The sequence below is a fragment of the Manis pentadactyla genome, chromosome 12, assembly GCF_030020395.1.
Source record: "Manis pentadactyla isolate mManPen7 chromosome 12, mManPen7.hap1, whole genome shotgun sequence".
Taxonomy (NCBI): Eukaryota; Metazoa; Chordata; class Mammalia; order Pholidota; family Manidae; genus Manis; species Manis pentadactyla.
This window is the reverse complement of record NC_080030.1, coordinates 83,135,940-83,158,045: the sequence shown is the minus strand read 5'-3', so window position 1 is coordinate 83,158,045 and position 22,106 is coordinate 83,135,940. Positions and strand designations below refer to the sequence as shown.

The 22,106-nt window shown below is 38.0% G+C and overlaps 1 protein-coding gene and 1 long non-coding RNA gene across 9 annotated transcripts in view; one reads left to right on the top strand and one right to left on the bottom strand.

Moving 5' to 3' along the window:
- The window catches only part of LOC118913769 (centrosomal protein of 162 kDa-like), a 98,810-nt gene that overhangs the window by 32,096 nt on the left and 44,608 nt on the right, over nt 1-22,106 (bottom strand). For all 3 annotated transcript variants that reach the window (XM_057489347.1, XM_057489348.1, XM_057489349.1), the window contains 5 exons: nt 19,897-20,027; nt 19,413-19,640; nt 4,908-5,048; nt 3,070-3,182; nt 1,136-1,241 (listed from right to left, as the gene is read on the bottom strand). In XM_057489347.1, the coding sequence (XP_057345330.1) occupies nt 1,136-1,241; nt 3,070-3,182; nt 4,908-5,048; nt 19,413-19,640; nt 19,897-20,027 (719 nt within the window). The remainder of the gene's footprint in view (nt 1-1,135; nt 1,242-3,069; nt 3,183-4,907; nt 5,049-19,412; nt 19,641-19,896; nt 20,028-22,106) is intronic.
- LOC130679837 (uncharacterized) overlaps nt 1-22,106 on the top strand; it is a 28,119-nt gene that overhangs the window by 1,255 nt on the left and 4,758 nt on the right. For 3 of the 6 annotated variants that reach the window (XR_008992796.1, XR_008992794.1, XR_008992792.1), the window contains one exon: nt 833-914. This is a non-coding gene — a long non-coding RNA (uncharacterized LOC130679837). Of the gene's footprint in view, nt 1-96; nt 255-832; nt 915-19,305; nt 19,400-22,106 lie in introns of all 6 variants that reach the window. The other 3 variants (XR_008992795.1, XR_008992797.1, XR_008992793.1) reach the window with 3 other exon arrangements.

Sequence of the window (22,106 nt, the reverse complement as noted above, 5' to 3'; positions counted from 1 at the left end):
AGTCTTTGAATAAAACTAATGCTATGGTTGGAACCTTATCATGTTTTTTTCAGCTTTCATAAAATATGGCACTCTTTTAACTTGTTAATTTTTTAGGCCTACTGATAAGGGGAGGAAAGTGCAATCACTCACTCTTTAATCATTCTATACATGCATGCATACATGCATCAAAAGGAAGTTCCCTAAAGGATTCATATTTGAAGCTGTACTTTATTTACTACAAAAACCTGTTAAACATCAGTTATCAAACTATGGTATGTTTAGATTTCTATGTAATCTTATTTTATATAATAAATTTCTTCTTAAAGGTGGCATGTAATTGGAATTTTTCTAATTTATACAATCATTCAAATAGACTGGAAGGGCCTTTTAGTTCAGTGGTATGGTTCTTAATGGGAAGGAGTGGGGAGAATTAACTGCCCTCCCACAGGGGATGTTTTGAAATGTGGCAGTAGTTTTGATGGTTAAAATGACTGGTGGGTGCTATAAGCACATAGTTCCTGCGACAGGGCTTTAAAAGTTATGCAGTATATGGAATTGTTCTGCTTCAAATAGAATTAACCTGACCAAAATTTCAGAACTTCTTCCATTGATAAATGTGCTCTTGAAAATTCTAGAACCGTATGTTTTATAACACAAATCAATAAAAATAGAGAAAAAAGTTATGCAGTAGCTATGGCATTTCACATCTATGTTAGGAAAATGTGATATAAATAGTTGTAGATACAGTCTCTGCCCTTTAGAAGTACACAGTCCACTTAAGGAGACAGGTAAAAAGCTAACAAAACTTTCTATGGTGAATAACTATCTCCAAATTATTTTCCTATTTTAGACATACATTTCTAGTGAGGGATTTGTCTGAATAAGGTGTACATGCCCCAAGCGTGGTGATGCCTCCAGTATGACTCCACGCGGTAAGTGCCCAGCAAGAGGTTGGATTACAAAAAGACGCCATCCAAAACCAGTGTGATGTTGTTTTCTCTACAGTAAGGTCACAAGCGAATCTTGGTATTTCTTAATTTTTTAATGGTATGAAATTTAAATATTTACTCATAAAGTAATAAAGTTTTTTACACATATAGGAATTTTTATAATCTTTACTCTCATTGATATTTAAAATCCCTATGCAACTTACCTGTGCCACCCGTAGTTCTGTTAAGAGATCTGTAAAATTCTGGTTTCCAGAAGGTTCTGAAGTCTCAGCTACTTGAGATAGGAAACGACTTTGGTGCATCTGCTCCCTGATTTATTTTGAAAAGAAAAAGATTTTATTTTTCTTTTTACAAGGAACTCCATTTGACACAAAATATTCAATTCTTAAAGATTAAAGGCTGTAGTGGATATTGAAACTATGTGAGACACTAAGGAAAGAAGTTTATTTAATCTAAAGTTTAAAATACTAAAAGAAGTTATTTTAAGGGAAATTTTTAAGTTTAATATGAAAGAATAGATCCCTGAAGTTGTTTTCAAAAATATTTTCTCCCAATTCTTATAGAAAAAAAAAATCAATGTCCCAGAAAAATGGGCCCCATTTTTCCTGTGGTAATGTGTGTTGGTTGTCACATCATCCTAGATTCCTTTCTGAGAAATTACACGTGGAAACTGACAAATAAAACCAAACACACTCTACTATTTGGACATTAGAATTGTATTTGTTTTTCCAGAGATACTATAACAAGGAGTTTAGGACTCCATGTAAGAGCATCTAGCCCTAATGTACTAATGAAACATTTAATTGTGAAAGTTCCACTGAGAGCTTCAGTTTTGGATTTTGGAATAGATCTTTTTTAAAAGCTAGATGATATAAGATGACATTTAAAAATACTGAAGCATTGAAAAGAAAGCAGATGTAAATGCTTTCATGCACTGGAACTGGCAGATTATCACAATTGGCCTGGGGTTACACTTACCAGGATTAAGAGGTATTTTTTCCCCTAATTTACACAGAAGCGCCCTTACTTGCCACCCTGTGTACTGTCTAGCTTTGTTTATACAAGGTGTGCCTTTTGCTATTTTGCATAAAGATCAGCTGGAGTTAGCAGCAACCCTGCCTCTTACTCCCTAGATTATCTAACAAACGAATGAAGGAAATATGTGCATAAAAACAAAGTTCATGACATTCATCGCCGAAGAAGTTCCTTCCAATAGCAGTCCTATCTGAATGATTAGATATTTATGAAAATGCAAATCGGCAGTCATTTCCTAAAAGAAGGTAGTGCCCTAACTTGCCCATGTTTGTGGGTCCGGCCTTTTACTTAACATGTTAAAGTCAGACGGAGTAACATCCAAAAGATCTTACAGTCTGAACTACGACACCTAAGTAGCTGGTGCTCCACCGGCCTGCCACGCTGAGCGTTGGTCAACAACTCAGAAGTTCTCTTCCTCTAGAGAAATGCCTTCAGCCCACTGAGAGCCCTGCCCCATGGGCTGGGGAATATCCCCCAGCCCCTTCCTGGGGCATACCTCAGCCGGTGGTATAAAAGGCTAGGGGTATAAAAGGCTGCCCCCCTTGCCTCAAGCAGAGACCAACTCTGTGGGACAGTCTGTTCTCCCAAGCTTCCGGTGAGAGCAGAACGAAACCATTCTCCAGCTGAGACCATATGCTTACTTGCCTTCCCCCCAACCCTGTCTTGCTTCTCTTACTCCCTTTCTCCTGAAAGTTATCCTCTAGGAAATGACCTCCCCAAGGATCCTCGCCTCAGGCTCTACTGCTGTGGTATGGAACCTCTCCTAAGACATTACGTGATATTGTATGATATATACTTTTTATTATTGTTAATCGCATGGTTCCTTAGGAAATGTTAAGCATCTCAGGCTTAATGACTGATCAAGAAGAATACTGTATATTTAATTTCCTAAAACTGATAATCAAACTCGAATATGAATAGGCTGAAAATACCAAGGTATCCACTAGTCATCTAACACTAAAACAAACCCACTGAACATTAAAATATAAAAGTTAAAAAACTATAAATCTTCATTTCTTAGTAAAAATTAATGTATTCTTAATACAATAATAAAATACTTAGAAATAGTCTGTTTGGTTTTAAGAATTTAAAAAGGACTTACTTTAAGGAAGCTAACTCACTGAATAAACCCTGGTTTTCCTTGAACATTCGCTCCTCATTTTTCTTGTTTTGTTCTTGGAGATCTTTCACTTGATTATATAGTCTTTCATTTTCCTTCATAAATAGAAAATCACATATAGTTAAAAGTTGCTAGTACTTATAAAACATAAGTATATATGCTCACAACAGCTAGATCCTTTAAACATTTTTAAAGTCTTTTAAATTTTTCAGTTTTTCAGTAAGCAAAATCATTTTCAAACTACTTATATTATCTCAGAAAAAAAGTTTTACCTGAAAACAATTCTTTCCAAAATGTTTATTTGGAAAAAAAGGTTCCAAAAATGCCCAGAGCCAAAGGGTCTTATGTCAGTGTTTGCACATTTCACAGGAGTAAGTGGGTGAGTGGCTATAGGAATAAGCACATTCTGACTGTGGGGACCAGGGGTGGAAAGGCCCAGGGGGACCATCTGCACCCTTTTTTTTTTTTCTGTTTCTGGCTTGGTTTCCCACAATGAAGAAAATGAAGAAATTGGATGTAGTCACAGTGGGCGTTCATGTTTCTGGAACTTTCTGTGAGAACTTAGAGACTGGATATTTCTGAAAATGTCAGGATGAGGGAGAGCAAGGACTAGACCCAGTTTACCCCCAGCCTTGAGTGACTCAAACTGAGATCAGAAAGCACCAATCTGTGCTAAGGTGCTCTGGGTTATTAACCTCTTTAAGAACCTGATGAAAATCAAGGATCTTTGAAGATCTAATGAAAACCATGTACTATCTTCACTGTATCTGGCCTAATGCCTCTTGGCAGATGATCTGTGCTTAATATTTATAGAATTAGTGAAAACCAGAAAAAATATAAATATATACACAGATACACAAATTTTGTGTTATCTTTGTGGGAGGGGGTAGCTGGCATATTAATGGGTCTGTGAAATCCTTAAAAATGCATGTTCTAAATGGCATGATCAGAATGGCAGGCAAAGGGTATGGAAGATTCTCACGAACTTCAGGGCAATGTGTCTTTTAAAATCAGTACTTCCACTGGTAGTAAATGTAATCACTGACACGGTAATGCTTTCTCTGGATGTCGCTGGAAGACAATGCTTGTTATTGCCAGGCTTGATTCTTAGGCTATGTTGTCAAAGGAGAAAAAGATGAGAGAGAAAGGGAGGGATTAAAAAAAAAAGGGAGTGGTGGGGAAGAAACTAAGATGAAATCTCAGGCTAGAGATCACTAAATCTGTCCCGGCCGACTGTCAGGTCAACATCACCAAGGATCTGTCACGCTTTGCAAATGTCTGCATTCTACAGAACACAAAGATTTTCTCTAATTCATTTTTCACTCATAGTGCAAATGCCAATTGATTTCAGATTTGTATTTCTGAATATATCAAAACTTTTTGTGGATAGTTTTAAGGAAATGGCTATTTAAAAAAACAGGCAATATTCATTAGCTAGTTACTGTGTGCCAGTCACTAAGAGGTTGGCTTACACTGTCTTATTTTCATTTCACAAACTCCTTATGAGGCAACTATTACTATCAACATACCCAATTTCACAAACGAGGAAACTGGGTTATATGAAAGTTAAAGTGATTTGCCCAAGGTTGCACAGCAGGTGGTGGAGCTAAGACCAAACCAGATTCTTTGAATGCAAACCCATGCTCTTAACCACTTGAATTCTGTTCATGAAAAAGTTCAGACTAGTCAAATTATTGCTTCCTCATATTTGCCAGAATTGCCATTACCTGTTAAATGAGCACAGGAATACTTTAATATGCTTAGTTTTATAACCAAAGGATCTCAAGAACAAATTCTTCTTTCACGAAGAGTCACCTTACCTGTTGATATCCCTGAAGGAGTGTCTCCTGTTCTTGTATTTCTTTTTGGATTTGCTTCAGTTTTTCTTCAGTGACAGGATCAGTTGTTTCTTCAAAATGTAACCACCTCTGTTTTTTGTTTGTTTCTTCAAAGTTACTTAACTTTGAGAAAATGCAATAATTGTTTTTTCATTTGGAACGAAATGATTGAGAAGTGAGGAACAGTAAGAAAACTCAAAGTGCAAAGGCCTAATACTATCTTATAACCACTATGGAATTAACATAATCATAGTTAAATAATATGAATAGAAACATCTGAAATGGAGTCAGGAATGTCAAAGGGCCCTAAAAAAAAGGCTGAAAGGCCTTGGGGAAGTTGGTCTTATGCATATCCATAACTAGATGGAACATGAACTTCTGCACTGTGCTAACCACAAATGGCTGCGTTCTGTTGCAGTCTCAGAATGAAGCTTATTTTGCTGAACTCCAATCTAGCAACTAACACAGTGATCTATCCTATATGGAACAAAATTAGTTATTTTGCCTAGGCCATCATAACTCTTTCAATACAACTTACCTAAGACTGCTTTTCTTTTTTTGAATGAAACTGTCTTTCAACACCAAGACATATAATAATTAAAATGGTAAAGATCAAGGATAAGGAGAGAGTATTAAAAGTGGCCAGAGTGTGAAAAAAGATCAAGTAAAAAGGAAAGCACATCAGGCTATCTGCAGACTTCTCAGCAGAAACCTTATAGGCCAGAAGGGAGGGGCATGATATATTTAATGCAATGAAACAGAAGGGCCTCGAACAAAGAATAATGTATCCAGCAAGATTATCATTTAAATTTGAAGCAGGGATTAAACACTTTCCAGATATGTAAAAGTTGAGGGAATTTACATCCCATAAACCATCTCTCCACAGTGTATTTTAAAGGGACTGCTATAGATGGAGGTGCTCCTAAGGCTAAATAGCTGTCATCAGAGAAAATAAAACCACAGTAAAGGAAGTAGACCAATTAATTACAAAGCAAATGCAAAATTAAATCAACCCCACAAAGTTAGTCAAGGGAAACCCAAAGAGTACAGAATATGATACCTAATATGTAAAGACTGGAGGAGGAAAAAGAAGAATCGGGGTAAAAAAATGAACCTTTAGATTGTGTTTGTAATAGCATAATAAACGAGTTAAGAAAGACCGTTAGATAGTAAGGAAACTGCCCTTGAACGACTGGTAACCACAAATCTGAAGCCTACAATGGCAATAAGTACATGTTTATTGATAATCACCCTAAATGTAAATGTACTGAATGTACCAATCAAAAGACACAGAGTTACAGATTGGATAAGAAAACAAGACCCATCTATATGCTACCTACAAGACACTCACTTCAAACCCAAAGACACATACACAGATTGAAAGTAAAGGGATGGTTAAAAGATATTTCATGCAAAAAATAGGGAGAAAAAATCAGGAGTAGCAGTACTTTTATCAGACAAAATAGATTTCAAAACAAAGAAACCAGTAAGAGACAAAGAAGGACATCACACAACGATAAAGGCATCAGTCCAACAAGAGGATATAACCATTATAAATATCTATGCACCCAATATAGGAGAATAGGCACACCTAAATATGTGGAACAAATACTAACAGAATTAAAGGAGGAAACAGAATGCAATGCATTCATTTTAGGAGACTTTAATACACCACTCACTCCAAAAGACAGATTAATCAGACAGAAAAAAAGTAAGGAGACAGAGGCAATAAACAATGCATTAGAACAGATGGACCTAACAGACATCTACAGAACTCGACACCCAAAATAACAGGATACACATTCTTCTCAACTGTACATGGAATATTTTCAAGAATACATCATATACTAGGCCACAAAAAGAGCCTCAGTAAATTCAGAATGATTGAAATTGGGCCAATCAGCTTCTCAGACCACAAGGGAATGAAACTAGAAATAAATTATGCAAAGAAAACAAAAAAGCCCACAAACACATGGAGGCTTAATCACGTGCTTCTAAGTAATCAATGGATCAATGACCAAAAACAGAGATCAAGCAATATATGGAGACAAATAAAAACAACTCAAACCCCAAAACATATGGGACATAGTGAAGGCAGTTCTAAGAGGAAATTATACTGCAATACAGGCCTACCTCAAGAAAAAGCAATCCCAAACAGTCTAACCTACAGTTAATGAAGCTAGAAAAAGAACAAATGAGGCCCAAAGTCAGTAGAAGGGACATAATAAAGATCAGAGCAGAAATAAATAAAATTAAGAATAAAACCACACACAAAAAAATCAATGAAAGCAGGAGCCAGTTCTTTGAGAAAATTAACAAAATAGTCTAGTCAGACTTATCAAGAAAAAAAGAGAGTGTATACACAAAAACAGAATCAGAAGAAAGGAAAAATCACTATGGACACCATGGAAATATAAAGAATTATTAGAGAATACTATGAAAAATTATATCATAACAAACTGGATAACCTAGAAGAAGTGGACAACTTTCTAGAAAAATACAACCTTTCAAGACTGAACCAGGAAGAAACAGAAAATCTGAACAGACCAATTATCAGTAATGGAATTGAACTGGCAATCAAAAACCCCCCAACAAAAATCCATCATCAGATGGCTTCACAGCTGGATTTTACCAAATATTTAAAGAGGAGCTAATACTCACCCTATTTAAAGTATTTCAATAGGTAGAAGAGGAGGGAATACTTTCAAACTCATTCTATGAAGCCATCATCACTCTACTACCAAAACGAGAGAAAGGTACCACAAAAAAAGAAAATTACAGACCAATATCCCGGATGAGAACAGATGCAAAAATCCTCAACAAAATATTAGCAGAATATTTTGAATTCAAAAATACATAAAAAAACAGGGAGGGGCGGAAGATGGCGGCGTGAGTAGAGCAGCGGAAATCTCCTCCCAAAACAACATATATCTATGAAAATATAACAAAGACAACCCTTCCTAGAATAAAGACCAGAGGACACAGGACAATATCCAGACCACATCCGCACCTGAGAGAACCCAGCGCCTCGCGAAGGGGGTAAGATACAAGCCCCGGCCCCGCGGGAGCCGAGCACCCCTCCCCCCAGCTCCCGGCGGGAGAAGAGCAGGCAGAGCGGGAGGGAGACGGAGCCCAGGGCTGCCGAACACCCAGCCCCAGCCATCCGGGCCAGAGTGCAGGGCGCTCGATACTAGGAAAACAGGGCAGCAAGAACAGTGAGCAGGCACTGGAGGCTGGGCGACAGAGGGCATAAAAAAAGCGCGCGACCATTGTTTTTTTTGCTTTTTTGCTGTTTTGTTTTGGCGAGCGCTTTTTGGAAGTCTTAAAGGGATAGGGACCCCAATACTAGGGAAACAGGGCAGCAAGAACAGTGAGCAGGCACTGGAGGCTGGGCGACAGAGGACATAAGAAAAGCGCGCGACCATTTTTTTTTTTGCTTTTTTGCTGTTTTGTTTTGGCGAGCGCTTTTTGGAAGTCTTAAAGGGATAGGGACCCCAATACTAGGGAAACAGGGCAGCAAAAACAGTGAGCAGGCACTGGAGGCTGGGCGACAGAGGACATAAGAAAAGCGCGCGACCATTTTTTTTTTTGCTTTTTTGCTGTTTTGTTTTGGCGAGCGCTTTTTGGAAGTCTTAAAGGGATAGGGACCCCAATACTAGGGAAACAGGGCAGCAAGAACAGTGAGCGGGCACTGGAGGCTGGGCGACAGAGGACATAAGAAAAGCGCGCGACCATTTTTTTTTTTTTTGCTTTTTTGCTGTTTTGTTTTGGCAAGTGCTTTGTGGAAGTCTTAAAGGGATAGTGACCCCAATACTAGGGAAACAGGGCAGAAAGACCGGTGAGCAGAGGCCTGAGGCTGGCACCGGAGAATAAAGAAAAACGAACGACCACCCCCTTTTTTTTTTTTTTTTTTATTAAAAACTTTTTTTTTTTTTTTTAATTAAAAAATTTTTTTTTCTTCTTCTTTTTTTTTTTTTTGTGTTCGTTGTTTTGTTTTGGCGGGTGCTTTTTGGAAGTCTTAAAGGGGCAGGGCGGGTCACTTAATCCAGAGGTAGGGAATCCGGGATCTCTGGGCACCCTAACCCCTGGGCTGCAGGGAGCAGGCAGGCCCCTTACGGAGATAAATAGCCTCCCAGCAGCTCCTGCTCCAACGCGACTCCACCATTTGGGAGTAGCTGCCCGAGCCAGGCCACGCCCACGGCAACAGCGGAGATTAACTCCATAGCAGCTGGGCAGGAAGCAGAAACCCTGTCTGCACGCAGCTGCGCAGCACAAGCCACTAGAGGTCGCTGTTCTCCCAGGAGAGGAGGGCCACAAACCAACAAGAAAGGAAGTCCTTCCAGCCGTCACTCGTCCCAGCTCTGGAAACTATTCCTATCACCATGAAAAGGCAAAGCTACAGGCAGACAAAGATCACAGAGACAACACCAGAGAAGGAGACAGACCTAACCAGTCTTCCTGACAAAGAATTCAAAATAAGAATCATAAACATGCTGACAGAGATGCAGAGAAATACGCAAGAGAAATGGGATGAAGTCCGGAAGGAGATCACAGATGCCAGAAAGGAGATCGCAGAAATGAAACAAACTCTGGAAGGGTTTATAAACAGAATGGATAGAATGCAAGAGGCCATTGATGGAATTGAAATCAGAGAACAGGAACGCATAGAAGCTGACAGAGAGAGAGACAAAAGAATCTCCAGGAATGAAACAATGTTAAGAGAACTGCGTGACCAATCCAAAAGGAATAATATCCGTATTATAGGGGTCCCAGAAGAAGAAGAGAAAGGAAAAGAGATGGAAAGTATCTTAGAAGAAATAATTGCTGAAAACTTCCCCACACTGGGGGAGGAAGTAATCGAACAGACCACGGAAATACACAGAACCCCCAACAGAAAGGATCCAAGAAGGACAACACCAAGACACATAATAATTAAAATGGCAAAGATCAAGGACAAGGAAAGAGTGATAAAGGCAGCTAGAGAGAAAAAGGTCACGTAAAAAGGGAAACTCATCAGGCTAACGTCAGATTTCTCAACAGAAACCCTACAGGCCAGAAGAGAATGGCATGATATATTTAACACAATGAAACAGAGGGCCTTGAACCAAGGATGCTGTATCCAGCACGACTATCATTCAAATATGATGGTGGGATTAAACAATTCCCAGACAAACAAAAGCTGAGGGAATTTGCTTTCCACAAACCACCTCTACAGAACATCTTACAGGGACTGCTCTAGACGGGAGCACTCCTAGAAAGTGCACAGCACAAAACACCCAACATATGAAGAATCGAGGAGGAGGAATAAGAAGGGAGAGAAGAAAAGAATCTCCAGACAGTGTATATAACAGCTCAATAAGCGAGCTAAGTTAGGCAGTAAGATACTAAAGAGGCTAACCTTGAACCTTTGGTAACCACGAATTTAAAGCCTGCAATGGCAATAAGTACATATCTTTCAATAGTCACCCTAAATGTTAATGGGTTGAATGCACCAATCAAAAGACACAGAGTAACAGAATGGATAAAAAAGCAAGACCCATCTATATGCTGCTTACAAGAAACCCACCTCAAACCCAAAGACATGTACAGACTAAAAGTCAAGGGATGGAAAAAGATAATTCAAGCAAACAACAGTGAGAAGAAAGCAGGGGTTGCAGTACTAATATCAGACAAAATAGACTTCAAAACAAAGAAAGTAACAAGAGATAAAGAAGGACACTACATAATGATAAAGGGCTCAGTCAAACAAGAGGATATAACCATTCTAAATATATATGCACCCAACACAGGAGCACCAGCATATGTGAAACAAATACTAACAGAACTAAAGGGGGATATAGACTGCAATGCATTCATTCTAGGAGACTTCAACACACCACTCACCCCAAAGGATAGATCCACTGGGCAGAAAATAAGTAAGGACACGGAAGCACTGAACAACACAGTAGAGCAGATGGACCTAATAGACATCTATAGAACTCTACATCCAAAAGCAGCGGGATATACATTCTTCTTAAGTGCACATGGAACATTCTCCGGAATAGACCACATACTAGGCCACAAAAAGAGCCTCAGAAAATTCCAAAAGATTGAAATCCTACCAACCAACTTTTCAGACCACAAAGGCATAAAACTAGAAATAAACTGTACAAAGAAAGCAAAGAGGCTCACAAACACATGGAGGTTTAACAACACGCTCCTAAATAATCAATGGATCAATGACCAAATCAAAATGGAGATCCAGCAATATATGGAAACAAATGACAACAACAACACTAAGCCCGAACTTCTGTGGGACGCAGCAAAAGCAGTCTTAAGAGGAAAGTATATAGCAATCCAAGCATATTTAAAAAAGGAAGAGCAATCCCAAATGAATGGTCTAATGTCACAATTATCGAAATTGGAAAAAGAAGAACAGATGAGGCCTAAGGTCAGCAGAAGGAGGGACATAATAAAGATCAGAGAAGAAATAAATAAAATTGAGAAGAATAAAACAATAGCAAAAATCAATGAAACCAAGAGCTGGTTCTTTGAGAAAATAAACAAAATAGATAAGCCTCTAGCCAGACTTATTAAGAAGAAAAGAGAGTCAACACAAATCAACAGTATCAGAAACGAGAAAGGAAAAATCACGACGGACCCCACAGAAATGCAAAGAATTATTGGAGGATACTATGAAAACCTATATGCTAACAAGCTGGGAAACCTAGGAGAAATGGACAACTTCCTAGAAAAATATAACCTTCCAAGATTGACCCAGGAAGAAACAGAAAATCTAAACAGACCAATAACCAGCAACGAAATTGAAGTGGTAATCAAAAAACTACCAAAGAACAAAACTCCCGGGCCAGATGGATTTACCTCGGAATTTTATCAGACATACAGGGAAGACATAATACCCATTCTCCTTAGAGTTTTCCAAAAAATAGAGGAGGAGGGGATACTCCCAAACTCATTCTATGAAGCTAACATCACCCTAATACCAAAACCAGGCAAAGACCCCACCAAAAAAGGAAACTACAGACCAATATCCCTGATGAACGTAGATGCAAAAATACTCAACAAAATTTTAGCAAACCGAATTCAAAAATACATCAAAAGGATCATACACCATGACCAAGTGGGATTCATCCCAGGGATGCAAGGATGGTACAACATTCGAAAGTCCATCAACATCATCCACCACATCAACAAAAAGAAAGACAAAAACCACATGATCATCTCCATAGATGCTGAAAAAGCATTTGACAAAGTTCAACATCCATTCATGTTAAAAACTCTCAGCAAAATGGGAATAGAGGGCAAGTACCTCAACATAATAAAGGCCATCTATGATAAACCCACAGCCAACATTATATTGAACAGCGAGAAGCTGAAAGCATTTCCTCTGAGATCAGGAACTAGACAGGGATGCCCACTCTCTCCACTGTTATTTAACATAGTACTGGAGGTCCTAGCCACGGCAATCAGACAAAATAAAGAAATACAAGGAATCCAGATTGGTAAAGAAGAAGTTAAACTGTCACTATTTGCAGATGACATGATACTGTACATAAAAAACCCTAAAGACTCCACCCCAAAACTACTAGAACTGATATCGGAATACAGCAAAGTTGCAGGATACAAAATCAACACACAGAAATCTGTGGCTTTCCTGTATACTAACAATGAACCAACAGAAAGAGAAATCAGGAAAACAACTCCATTCACAATTGCATCAAAAAAAATAAAATACCTAGGAATAAACCTAACCAAAGAAGTGAAAGACTTATACTCTGAAAACTACAAGTCACTCTTAAGAGAAATTAAAGGGGACACTAACAGATGGAAACTCATCCCATGCTCGTGGCTAGGAAGAATTAATATCGTCAAAATGGCCATCCTGCCCAAAGCAATATACAGATTTGATGCAATCCCTATGAAACTACCAGCAACATTCTTCAATGAACTGGAACAAATAATTGAAAAATTCATATGGAAACACAAAAGACCCCGAATAGCCAAAGCAATCCTGAGAAAGAAGAATAAACTGGGGGAATCTCACTCCCCAACTTCAAGCTCTACTATAAAGCCATAGTAATCAAGACAATTTGGTACTGGCACAAGAGCAGAGCCACAGACCAATGGAACAGACTAGAGAATCCAGACATTAACCCAGACATATATGGTCAATTAATATTTGATAAAGGAGCCATGGACATACAATGGCGAAATGACAGTCTCTTCAACAGGTGGTGCTGGCAAAACTGGACAGCTACATGTAGGAGAATGAAACTGGACCATTGTCTAACCCCATATACAAAAGTAAACTCAAAATGGATCAAAGACCTGAATGTAAGCCATGAAACCATTAAACTCTTGGAAGAAAACATAGGCAAAAACCTCTTAGACATAAACATGAGTGACCTCTTCTTGAACATATCTCCCCGGGCAAGGAAAACAACAGCAAAAATGAGTAAGTGGGACTATATTAAGCTGAAAAGCTTCTGTACAGCAAAAGACACCATCAATAGAACAAGAAGGATCCCTACAGTATGGGAGAATATATTTGAAAATGACACATCCGATAAAGGCTTGACGTCCAGAATATATAAGGAGCTCACACGCCTCAACAAACAAAAAACAAATAACCCAATTAAAAAATGGGCAGAGGAACTGAACACACAGTTCTCCAAAAAAGAAATACAGATGGCCAACAGACACATGAAAAGATGCTCCACATCGCTAATTATCAGAGAAATGCAAATTAAAACTACAATGAGGTATCACCTCACACCAGTAAGGATGGCTGCCATCCAAAAGACAAACAACAACAAATGCTGGCGAGGCTGTGGAGAAAGGGGAACCCTCCTACACTGCTGGTGGGAATGTAAGTTAGTTCAACCATTGTGGAAAGCAGTATGGAGGTACATCAAAATGCTCAAAACAGACTTACCATTTGACCCAGGAATTCCACTCCTAGGAATTTACCCTAAGAACGCAGCAATCAAGTTTGAGAAAGACAGATGCACCCCTATCTTTATTGCAGCACTATTTACAATAGCCAAGAATTGGAAGCAACCTAAATGTCCATCAATAGATGAATGGATAAAGAAGATGTGGTACATATACACAATGGAATACTACTCAGCCATAAGGAAAGGGCAAATCCAACCATTTGCAGCAACATGGATGGAGCTGGAGGGTATTATGCTCAGTGAAACAAGCCAAGCGGAGAAAGAGAAATACCAAATGATTTCACTTATCTGTGGAATATAAGAACAAAGGAAAAACTGAAGGAACAAAACAGCAGCAGAATCACAGAACTCAAGAATGGACTAACAGGTACCAAAGGGAAAGGGACTGGGGAGGATGGGTGGGTAGGGAGGGATAAGGGGGGGAGAAGTAGGGGGGTATTAAGATTAACATGCAAGGGGGGGTAGGAGAAAAGGGAGGGCTGTACAACACAGAGAAGGCAAGTAGTGATTCTACAACATTTTGCTATGCTGATGGACAATGACTGTAAAGGGGTTTATAGGGGAGACCTGGTATAGGGGAGAGCCTAGTAAGCATAATATTCGTCATGTAAGTGTAGATTAGTGATACCAAAAACAAAGAAAAAAAAAAAAAAAGGGCAGTTCCTGTGTGGTAACCTCCAACGAGTTCTACACAAGGGTATAAAGGGCATATAAAAGTGTAGGCAAAGGGTCTGTTTGTGTTTATACAGAGGATCAAAGCCTAATTGGGCTACTCCAAAAATGAACTAAGATACGATATGAAAAAGAACTTCCAACATCAGCACTCTCTGGAAGACTCATGCCAGAAGATGATCATCAAAAAACCCCAACAAAGATCCACGCACTGCTACAGCTGTAGATGCACTCATCCCACCCGTTCCTGGACTTGCCATGGGAATGAGGAAGGAGATATCTAAACTGGCCTGTGCATACAGTAAAACAACAAATCTGACTGGATCTATACTGTTGGAACTCAACCAAGAATTTGGAGAAGTGCAAATTGTAGCGCTCCAAAGTCTTACAACTACAGACTATTTACTGTTAAAAGAACATATGGCATGTGAACAGTCCCCAGGAATGGGTTGTTTTGATTTGTCTGATTTCTCTCAGACTGTTCAAGTTCAGTTGGACAATATCCACCATGTCATAGATAAGTTTTCACAAATGCCTAAGGTGCCTAACTGGTTTTCTTGGTTTCACTGGAGATGGCTGGTAATTACAGATATGCTTTGGTTATGTAACTATACTCCTATTATGTTAATGTGTGTGCGCAATTTAAGTAGTAGCTTAAAACCTATTCATGCTGAAGTACTCTACAAGAAGATATGCCAAAGAAATAATCAATCTTCCCATGTTTTCTTCCGCCTGCTACTTCTACAGCTTTTCTTCTTCCTTCCTAATTACAACCCTTAAATAGAATTTGTGCCTCGTATCAAATTTATCGAGTATCATAATTCTTCCAAGTCGTAAAGATACCTCAAGACAAATGCTGGGCATAGAAGCCACAGGGCATAAATATGCAAAGATGTAAAAAGCTAACCTTTTCAAACAATAAGGCTTCTCTCTCACTTACCAACTTCACATTTCCCTGTATGGCCCCGGAAGATGACTGGTTAGCCAGAGACGGGTAAGATTCCTCAAGGGAGGAACAACCTAAGACAGGCACAGTCGCAGGGGGGCCATCAGGTGAGAAATTGGGGATCAACAGAGGTGAGGCTTAGAACCTCACCCCCCCTGTTCTGAGAGAAATCTTCTGCATACGTGGATGTTTTATTGCCCTGGTCTAGCTTGGATTAACACATAGTCTACAGGCACACACCTGATCATCTACATTTGCTCTCTTACAACACTAAACTATGTTTTCTACCTTTATCTTGTATCTACCTACCACTTCAGCATTTTATTAAAAATAATAATAATAAAGAGAGAAATGTAGTATCCACACATAAATCAAGTATAAAAACCAAATGAGTATTCATATTTGAACTGACTGTTTAGAGTTCATAATGCATGAGCAAAACCGAAAGTTTCTGTGATGACTGCCCTTGTACTGTTCACTATGTAACTTATTCATTATGTAAGAATTTGTTCTCCATGTAAGAACTTGTTTGTTATGCCTCAGAAGATTGGAGACTGACGAAAATTAGGCTTGGGTGGATTAATGATTGTGCATTGAGCATTGACTCCCCTATACAGAATTTTATTGTCGTTAACAATCATTTGATCAATAAATATGAGAGATGCCCTCACAAAAAAAAAAAAAAAAAAAAAAAAAAGAACAGACTTCCAATGGTAAAATAAATAAGTAACCGGGATGTAATGTATAGCATAAGGAATATAGTCAAGATAATGTAACAGCTTGGTAGGGTGATAGCTGGAACCTCGAATTATGTATATAAATGTTCTACCACTGTGTTGTACACTTGAAACTAATGTAATGTAATACTATGCGTCAACTACCCTTCAATAAAAAAATAATTATTAAAAAAGAAAAAAAAATACATAAAAAAGATCACCCATCATAATCAAGTGGATTTATTCCAGGGATGAAAGGATGGTACAATATTTGAAAGTCAATCAACATCATCCACCACATCAAGAAAAAGAAGGACAAGAATCACATGATCATCTCAACAGACACTGAAAAAGCATTTGACAAAATTCAACATCCATTCATAATAAAAACTCTCAACAAAGTGGGTAGGGAGGGCAAGTATCTCAATATAATAAAGGCCATATATGATAAACCCACAGCCAACATCATACTTAACCACCAAAAGCTTAAAGCTTTTCCTCTAAGATAGGGAACAGGACAAGGATGCCCACTCTCACTACTTTTATTCAACATAGTACTGGAGGTCCTAGCCATGGCAATCAAAAAACAAAAAGAAATAAAAGGCATCCGGATTGGTAAGGAAGAAGTTAAACTGTCACTGTTTGCAGATGATATGATATTGTACATAAAAAACCATAAAGAATCCACTCCAAAACTACTAGAACTAATAACTGAATTCAGCAAAGTTGCAGGATACAAAATTAATACACAGAAAGCTGTTGCATTCCTATATACTAACGATGAACTAGCATAAAGAGAAATCAGAAAAAGAATTCCATTTATAACTGCATCAAAAAGAATAAAATAGCTAGGAATAAACCTAACTATGGAGGTGAAAGACCTATATACCCTGAAAACTGCAAGACATTCATGAGAGAAATTAAAGAAAAAACAATAAATGGACAGGAAGGACTAATATTGTCAAAATGGCCATCCTGCCTAAAGAAATCTACAGAGTCAATGCAATCCTAATAAAATGCCAACAGCATCCTTCAATGAACTAGAACAAATAGTTCTAAAATTCAAATGGAACCACAAAAGACCCCAAATAGCCAAAACAATCCTGAGAAGGAAGAAAAAAGCTGGGGGGATTATGCTCCCTAACTTAAAGCTCTACTACAAAGCCACAGTAATCAGAGCAGTTTGGTACTGGCACAAGAACAGATTCATAAATCAATGGAGCAGAAGAGAGCCTAGATATAAACCCACACATAAACAGCCAATTAATATACAATAACGGAGTCATGGATATACAGTGGGGAAATGTCAGCCTCTTCAACAACTTGTGTTGGCAAAACTGGACAGCTACATATAAGAGGATGAAACTGGATTACTGTCCAACTATACAAAAAAAGTAAACTTGAAATGGATCAAAGACCTTTATGTTACTCATGAAACCATAAAACTCACAGAAGAAAACACAGGCAAAAATCTCTTCTATATAAACATGAGCAACTTTTTCCTGAACGGATCTCCTTGGGCAAGGGAAACAAGCAAAAATGAGCAAATGGAACTACATCAAACTAAAAAGCTTGTGTACAGCAAAGGACACCATCAGTAGAGAATGGGAGAATATATTCATCATGGGAGAATATATTCATAAACGACATATCTGATAAGGGCTTAACATCCAAAATATATAAAGAGCTCACATGCCTCAACACCCAGAAAGCAAATAACCCAATTAAAAAATGGGAAGAGGATATGAACAGACACTTCTCCAAAGAAGAAATTCAGGTGGCCAACAGACACATGAAAAGATGTTCCACATTGCTAATTATCAGGGAAGTTCAAATTAAAACCACAATGAGGTATCACCTCACACCAGTTAGGATGGCCAACATCCAAAAGACAAGGATCAACAAATACTGGGGGGGATGTGGAGAAAGGGGAACCTTCCTACACTGCTGGTGGGAATGTAAATTATTTCAGCCATTGTAGAAAGTAGTATGGAGGTTCCTCAAAAAACTAAAAATAGAAATACCATTTGACCCAGGATTTCCACCCCTAGAATTAACCTGAAAAAACAAGATCCCTGATTCAAAAAGACATATGCACCCTTATGTTTATTGTAGCACTATTTACAATAGCCAAGATACGGAAGCAATGTAAGTGTCCATCAGTAGATGAATGGATAAAGAAGATATAGTACATATACACAGTGGAATATTATTCAGCCATAAAAAGAAAAGAAATACTATCATTTGCAACAGCATGGATGGATCTAGAGGGTACTATGCTCAGTAAGATAAACCAGGCAGAGAAAGACAAGTACTAAATGATTTCACTCATTTGTGGAGTGTAACAACAAAGCAAAACTGAAGGAACAAAACAGCAGCAGACCCACAGACTCTAAGAAGGGACTAGCGGTTACCAAAGGGGAGGGCTGGGGGATGGCGGGTGGGGAGGGAGGGAGATGGGGTTTGAGGGGCATTAGGATTAGCACACTCAGCATAGGCAGGTCATGGGGAAGGCAGTATAGCACGGAGAAGACAAGTAGTGACTCTAGCATCTTATTACAGACAGTGACTACAATGGGGTTGGGGGGGACTTGATAATACTGGTGAACGTTGAAGCTACAATGTTATTCATGTGAAACCTTCATAAGACTGTATTTCAATGACACCTTAAAAAACAAAACAAAACTGTCTTTCTTTACATCTCTCAGAGCACATTTCAGGCTCTTCCTGAATCTGTTTCCCAGATTGAAATTCCTAAAGACCCCAAATAAAATTTTGGTTTGCTTTTCTGCCCCAGTTCTTTCTTCTTGCACACCAGTGCTGTTCTGTGCTGACGGTTTTGGTGACGGAAGTGACTCAGAAATGCTATATAGTGTCATTCTCTGAATCTTGACCTTCTATAGCATTTCTTACTGAAATGTACTCTTCTTGAAGGTCAAGGGAACTAAGGGATTTATTTTCAAAAAGGACTGCTAACAGAAGAAAGCTATGAAAAAGAGCCCACTTAAATTTTGATATCTTTTCCTCATGGGATTGATGTAGGCTCTTCTGTGAGGAGGCGCTCAGGAACGTGTTCTTGTCTTACACAGCGGATACATCACATCAGCAGCCCCAGGAACAAAGGATGACAGTGCATTTAGCAGAAAGTTCTAGTTCTTTTTAATCAAAAAAAAGGAAAAAGAGGTATGTCTAGTACCTTGGCTTGAAGAATATAATTGTCTTGATTCAGTTTGAAGAGCTCCTTCTCTTGTTGTCTCTTTAGTTCTTCCATCTTATTTTCCAGCTCTTTCTCCTTTTCTGAGAATGTGACTTTAATTTGGTCAATCAGGGCTTGTGCACTCCTCCATTTTTCCTCTGCTTCCTGAACTCTTTTAAACATAATTAGTTCTGTCTCCTTTGTCCCACCATGGCGTCCTGAAGAATCCTTTTAAGGAAGAGCATTACTTCATTGTAGCAGATTTACATATTAGATTCAAACACAGGTGGTTAGGAAAAAAAAAAAACCCAAAATGATATGGTTAACACTGTTCTATGCAAGAAAACCAATGCCCAATATGAGTGATTAGAATATCACTCTTGATACAAAAGAAACTTCATGTATTTCATTATTTATAATTCAGTTTTGACATAATTATAGAACATAAAAAATTATGAATATTATTTGGAAATCCAATACCTACATTCCGAGACTGAACACAGGACTCTGTTTCTGCAGGATGTACAGACTTCTCAGGAGTCAGGCAGCTTTCAGTTTGGGGAGCTGGTCTACCCGAAGCTGCAGGCTTGATAAGTTTTGTCCCAGATAAGATTTCTAAACAAAATTGAACGTGTATTCAGCAATTACGTAACAGTAAGCACTAATATGCTGGAACACTAAGTTAAATGAGGATCTCGGGCTAGGCTGATGTCTAACCCTCCAACGCAGCTGCTTCCCTGCACTCAGAAGTGCTGCCCATAACCAACATTCCACTCCGTGCTGGCACAGAAGGCCAACTGACCCAAGATTCATGTCAAATGACAAATGGAGTAAATAAATGTGAGGAGGATGTGGACTGGGATCATTTCAGGCTTTACTGTTTTTAAATGTTATTCACATGTTCACAGCAATAACAAATAAGAATATCTAAATGATGACTCAAAAACCAGCTGATAACTTTATGAAGCATTTTAGTTAATATTAACTATGCTTTCAAAGCACATTTTTTTATAAATAATGTATATCAAGATACAGTATCAATAGAATAATATAAATTGCATGGAAACTTCATAATGGCTAGTCTATATCTGATTTAAAGATAAAATTATAGTACTGTTATAATACCTTGAAAAAATATATTATTTAGAAAAAATGTGATTAATGTATATTCTGGTCAAATTTCCAGCTTTTAAAGTACCTTGTAAATTCCCAAATAGGAATAATTCTAAAGCCAATAAGTTACTCATTTAATAAAAAAAAAAAGTTTAAGGTAAATATCTAGAAGAGATCTTAAGGCCCACATTCAAGTACTACAGGTTCTGAGCTGAACACTCAGTAAAACTTAACTGCTTTAGAGGTAAATGAAGAGTTTGAAGTTTGTATTTTTAATGTAATTTCTTTAAGACACTAACTTTTTAGAAGTAAAATTTGCTTTTTCATTAAAAGTGAAATGATGGTTATTAAAGATTTGGAAAGTACAGTAAAGTCAAAAGGAGAACCAAGTCACCTCACCCAAAGATTTATTTCTAATCTTCTGTGTGGACACGGGGAGATTTTCCTTAGAGTGTTATCATCATGTTTAATGGGACTGTTTGATGTAGGTTTTCTCAAGAAATTTCTTAAAGCGTTCATAAAGAAACCAGTTTTGAGTCACTGTAAAAGCAGGTGTTAATCATTCCAAGTCACTGGAGTCCATGAATGTGGCCAGTGAGTGGGGTGTGATCTGCTAGCACTGCGGTTCCCTCTAGGACATGGCAGCCAAGGGTGGCAGGTGGCTCCTGTTCGAGTTGTAGTCAGCCAGTGCCTTTTTACCAGAATTCTCCCTTCCCACGTTCTCAATTTTGATTTCTCTAATTATTTTCAGTAACGCTACAGGGACAGTATCTTTTTTTTATACATGAAAGAAAATTTTCTTGGCTATAAAATCCAAGCATGAAAACACTGCAGAATCTGGAACCCATGAGCTCTTCTTGAAAAATGATGGATTAATAAGAAAGTTCAGTCAAATAAGAAATTAATCAAGATAATTCCAGTATGGAAAGCTTTGGCTAAAGGACTGGTGAAAAGCATTCCACCTCTTTGGTAACAAGACCAAGATCTAAACTCAAAGGCTCAGGGACTCAAGGTTGCAGGAGAGAATGTAATAAATATACCTTAAACAAGTAAAAATAAAACCAACAAAAATGGGTAGGAGACGTGTGAGTAGGGAATGCACACGTTTCACTGCTTTATATTTCATACAAAGGAAAACTGAAAATATATACAATTGAAAAATGTAGTTAAAAACAACATGGTTTTGGCAACCTTTGGGGGGGTTTAGATAATCTATTTTCTTAATGGAACTCTTGGGATGTAATATTTCTTAGGATGAAGTTTCTTACAGATTTAAGTAAAACTAAATCAAATATTCTATTTAAAAAGATTTTGTAAAGTGTGATCCCAGTCTTATGAAATGTTTTGTCCATTTATACATATATCTGCCATTCTCCTTCCTTCATCCACTCATCCATGCTTACTTCTATCTGCAGATGGACATACATATGAGAAGCATAGAATGTGCACCCAGTTTGATACAACTGTTTCCGGCTCAATTATTGCTTTCTTTTTACTTATCTGTATTTTGGAATTTTTAAATAACAAGAAAGTATCTTTTGTGACAATAAATTTACTAATCTAAAAATAAAAACATAAGAG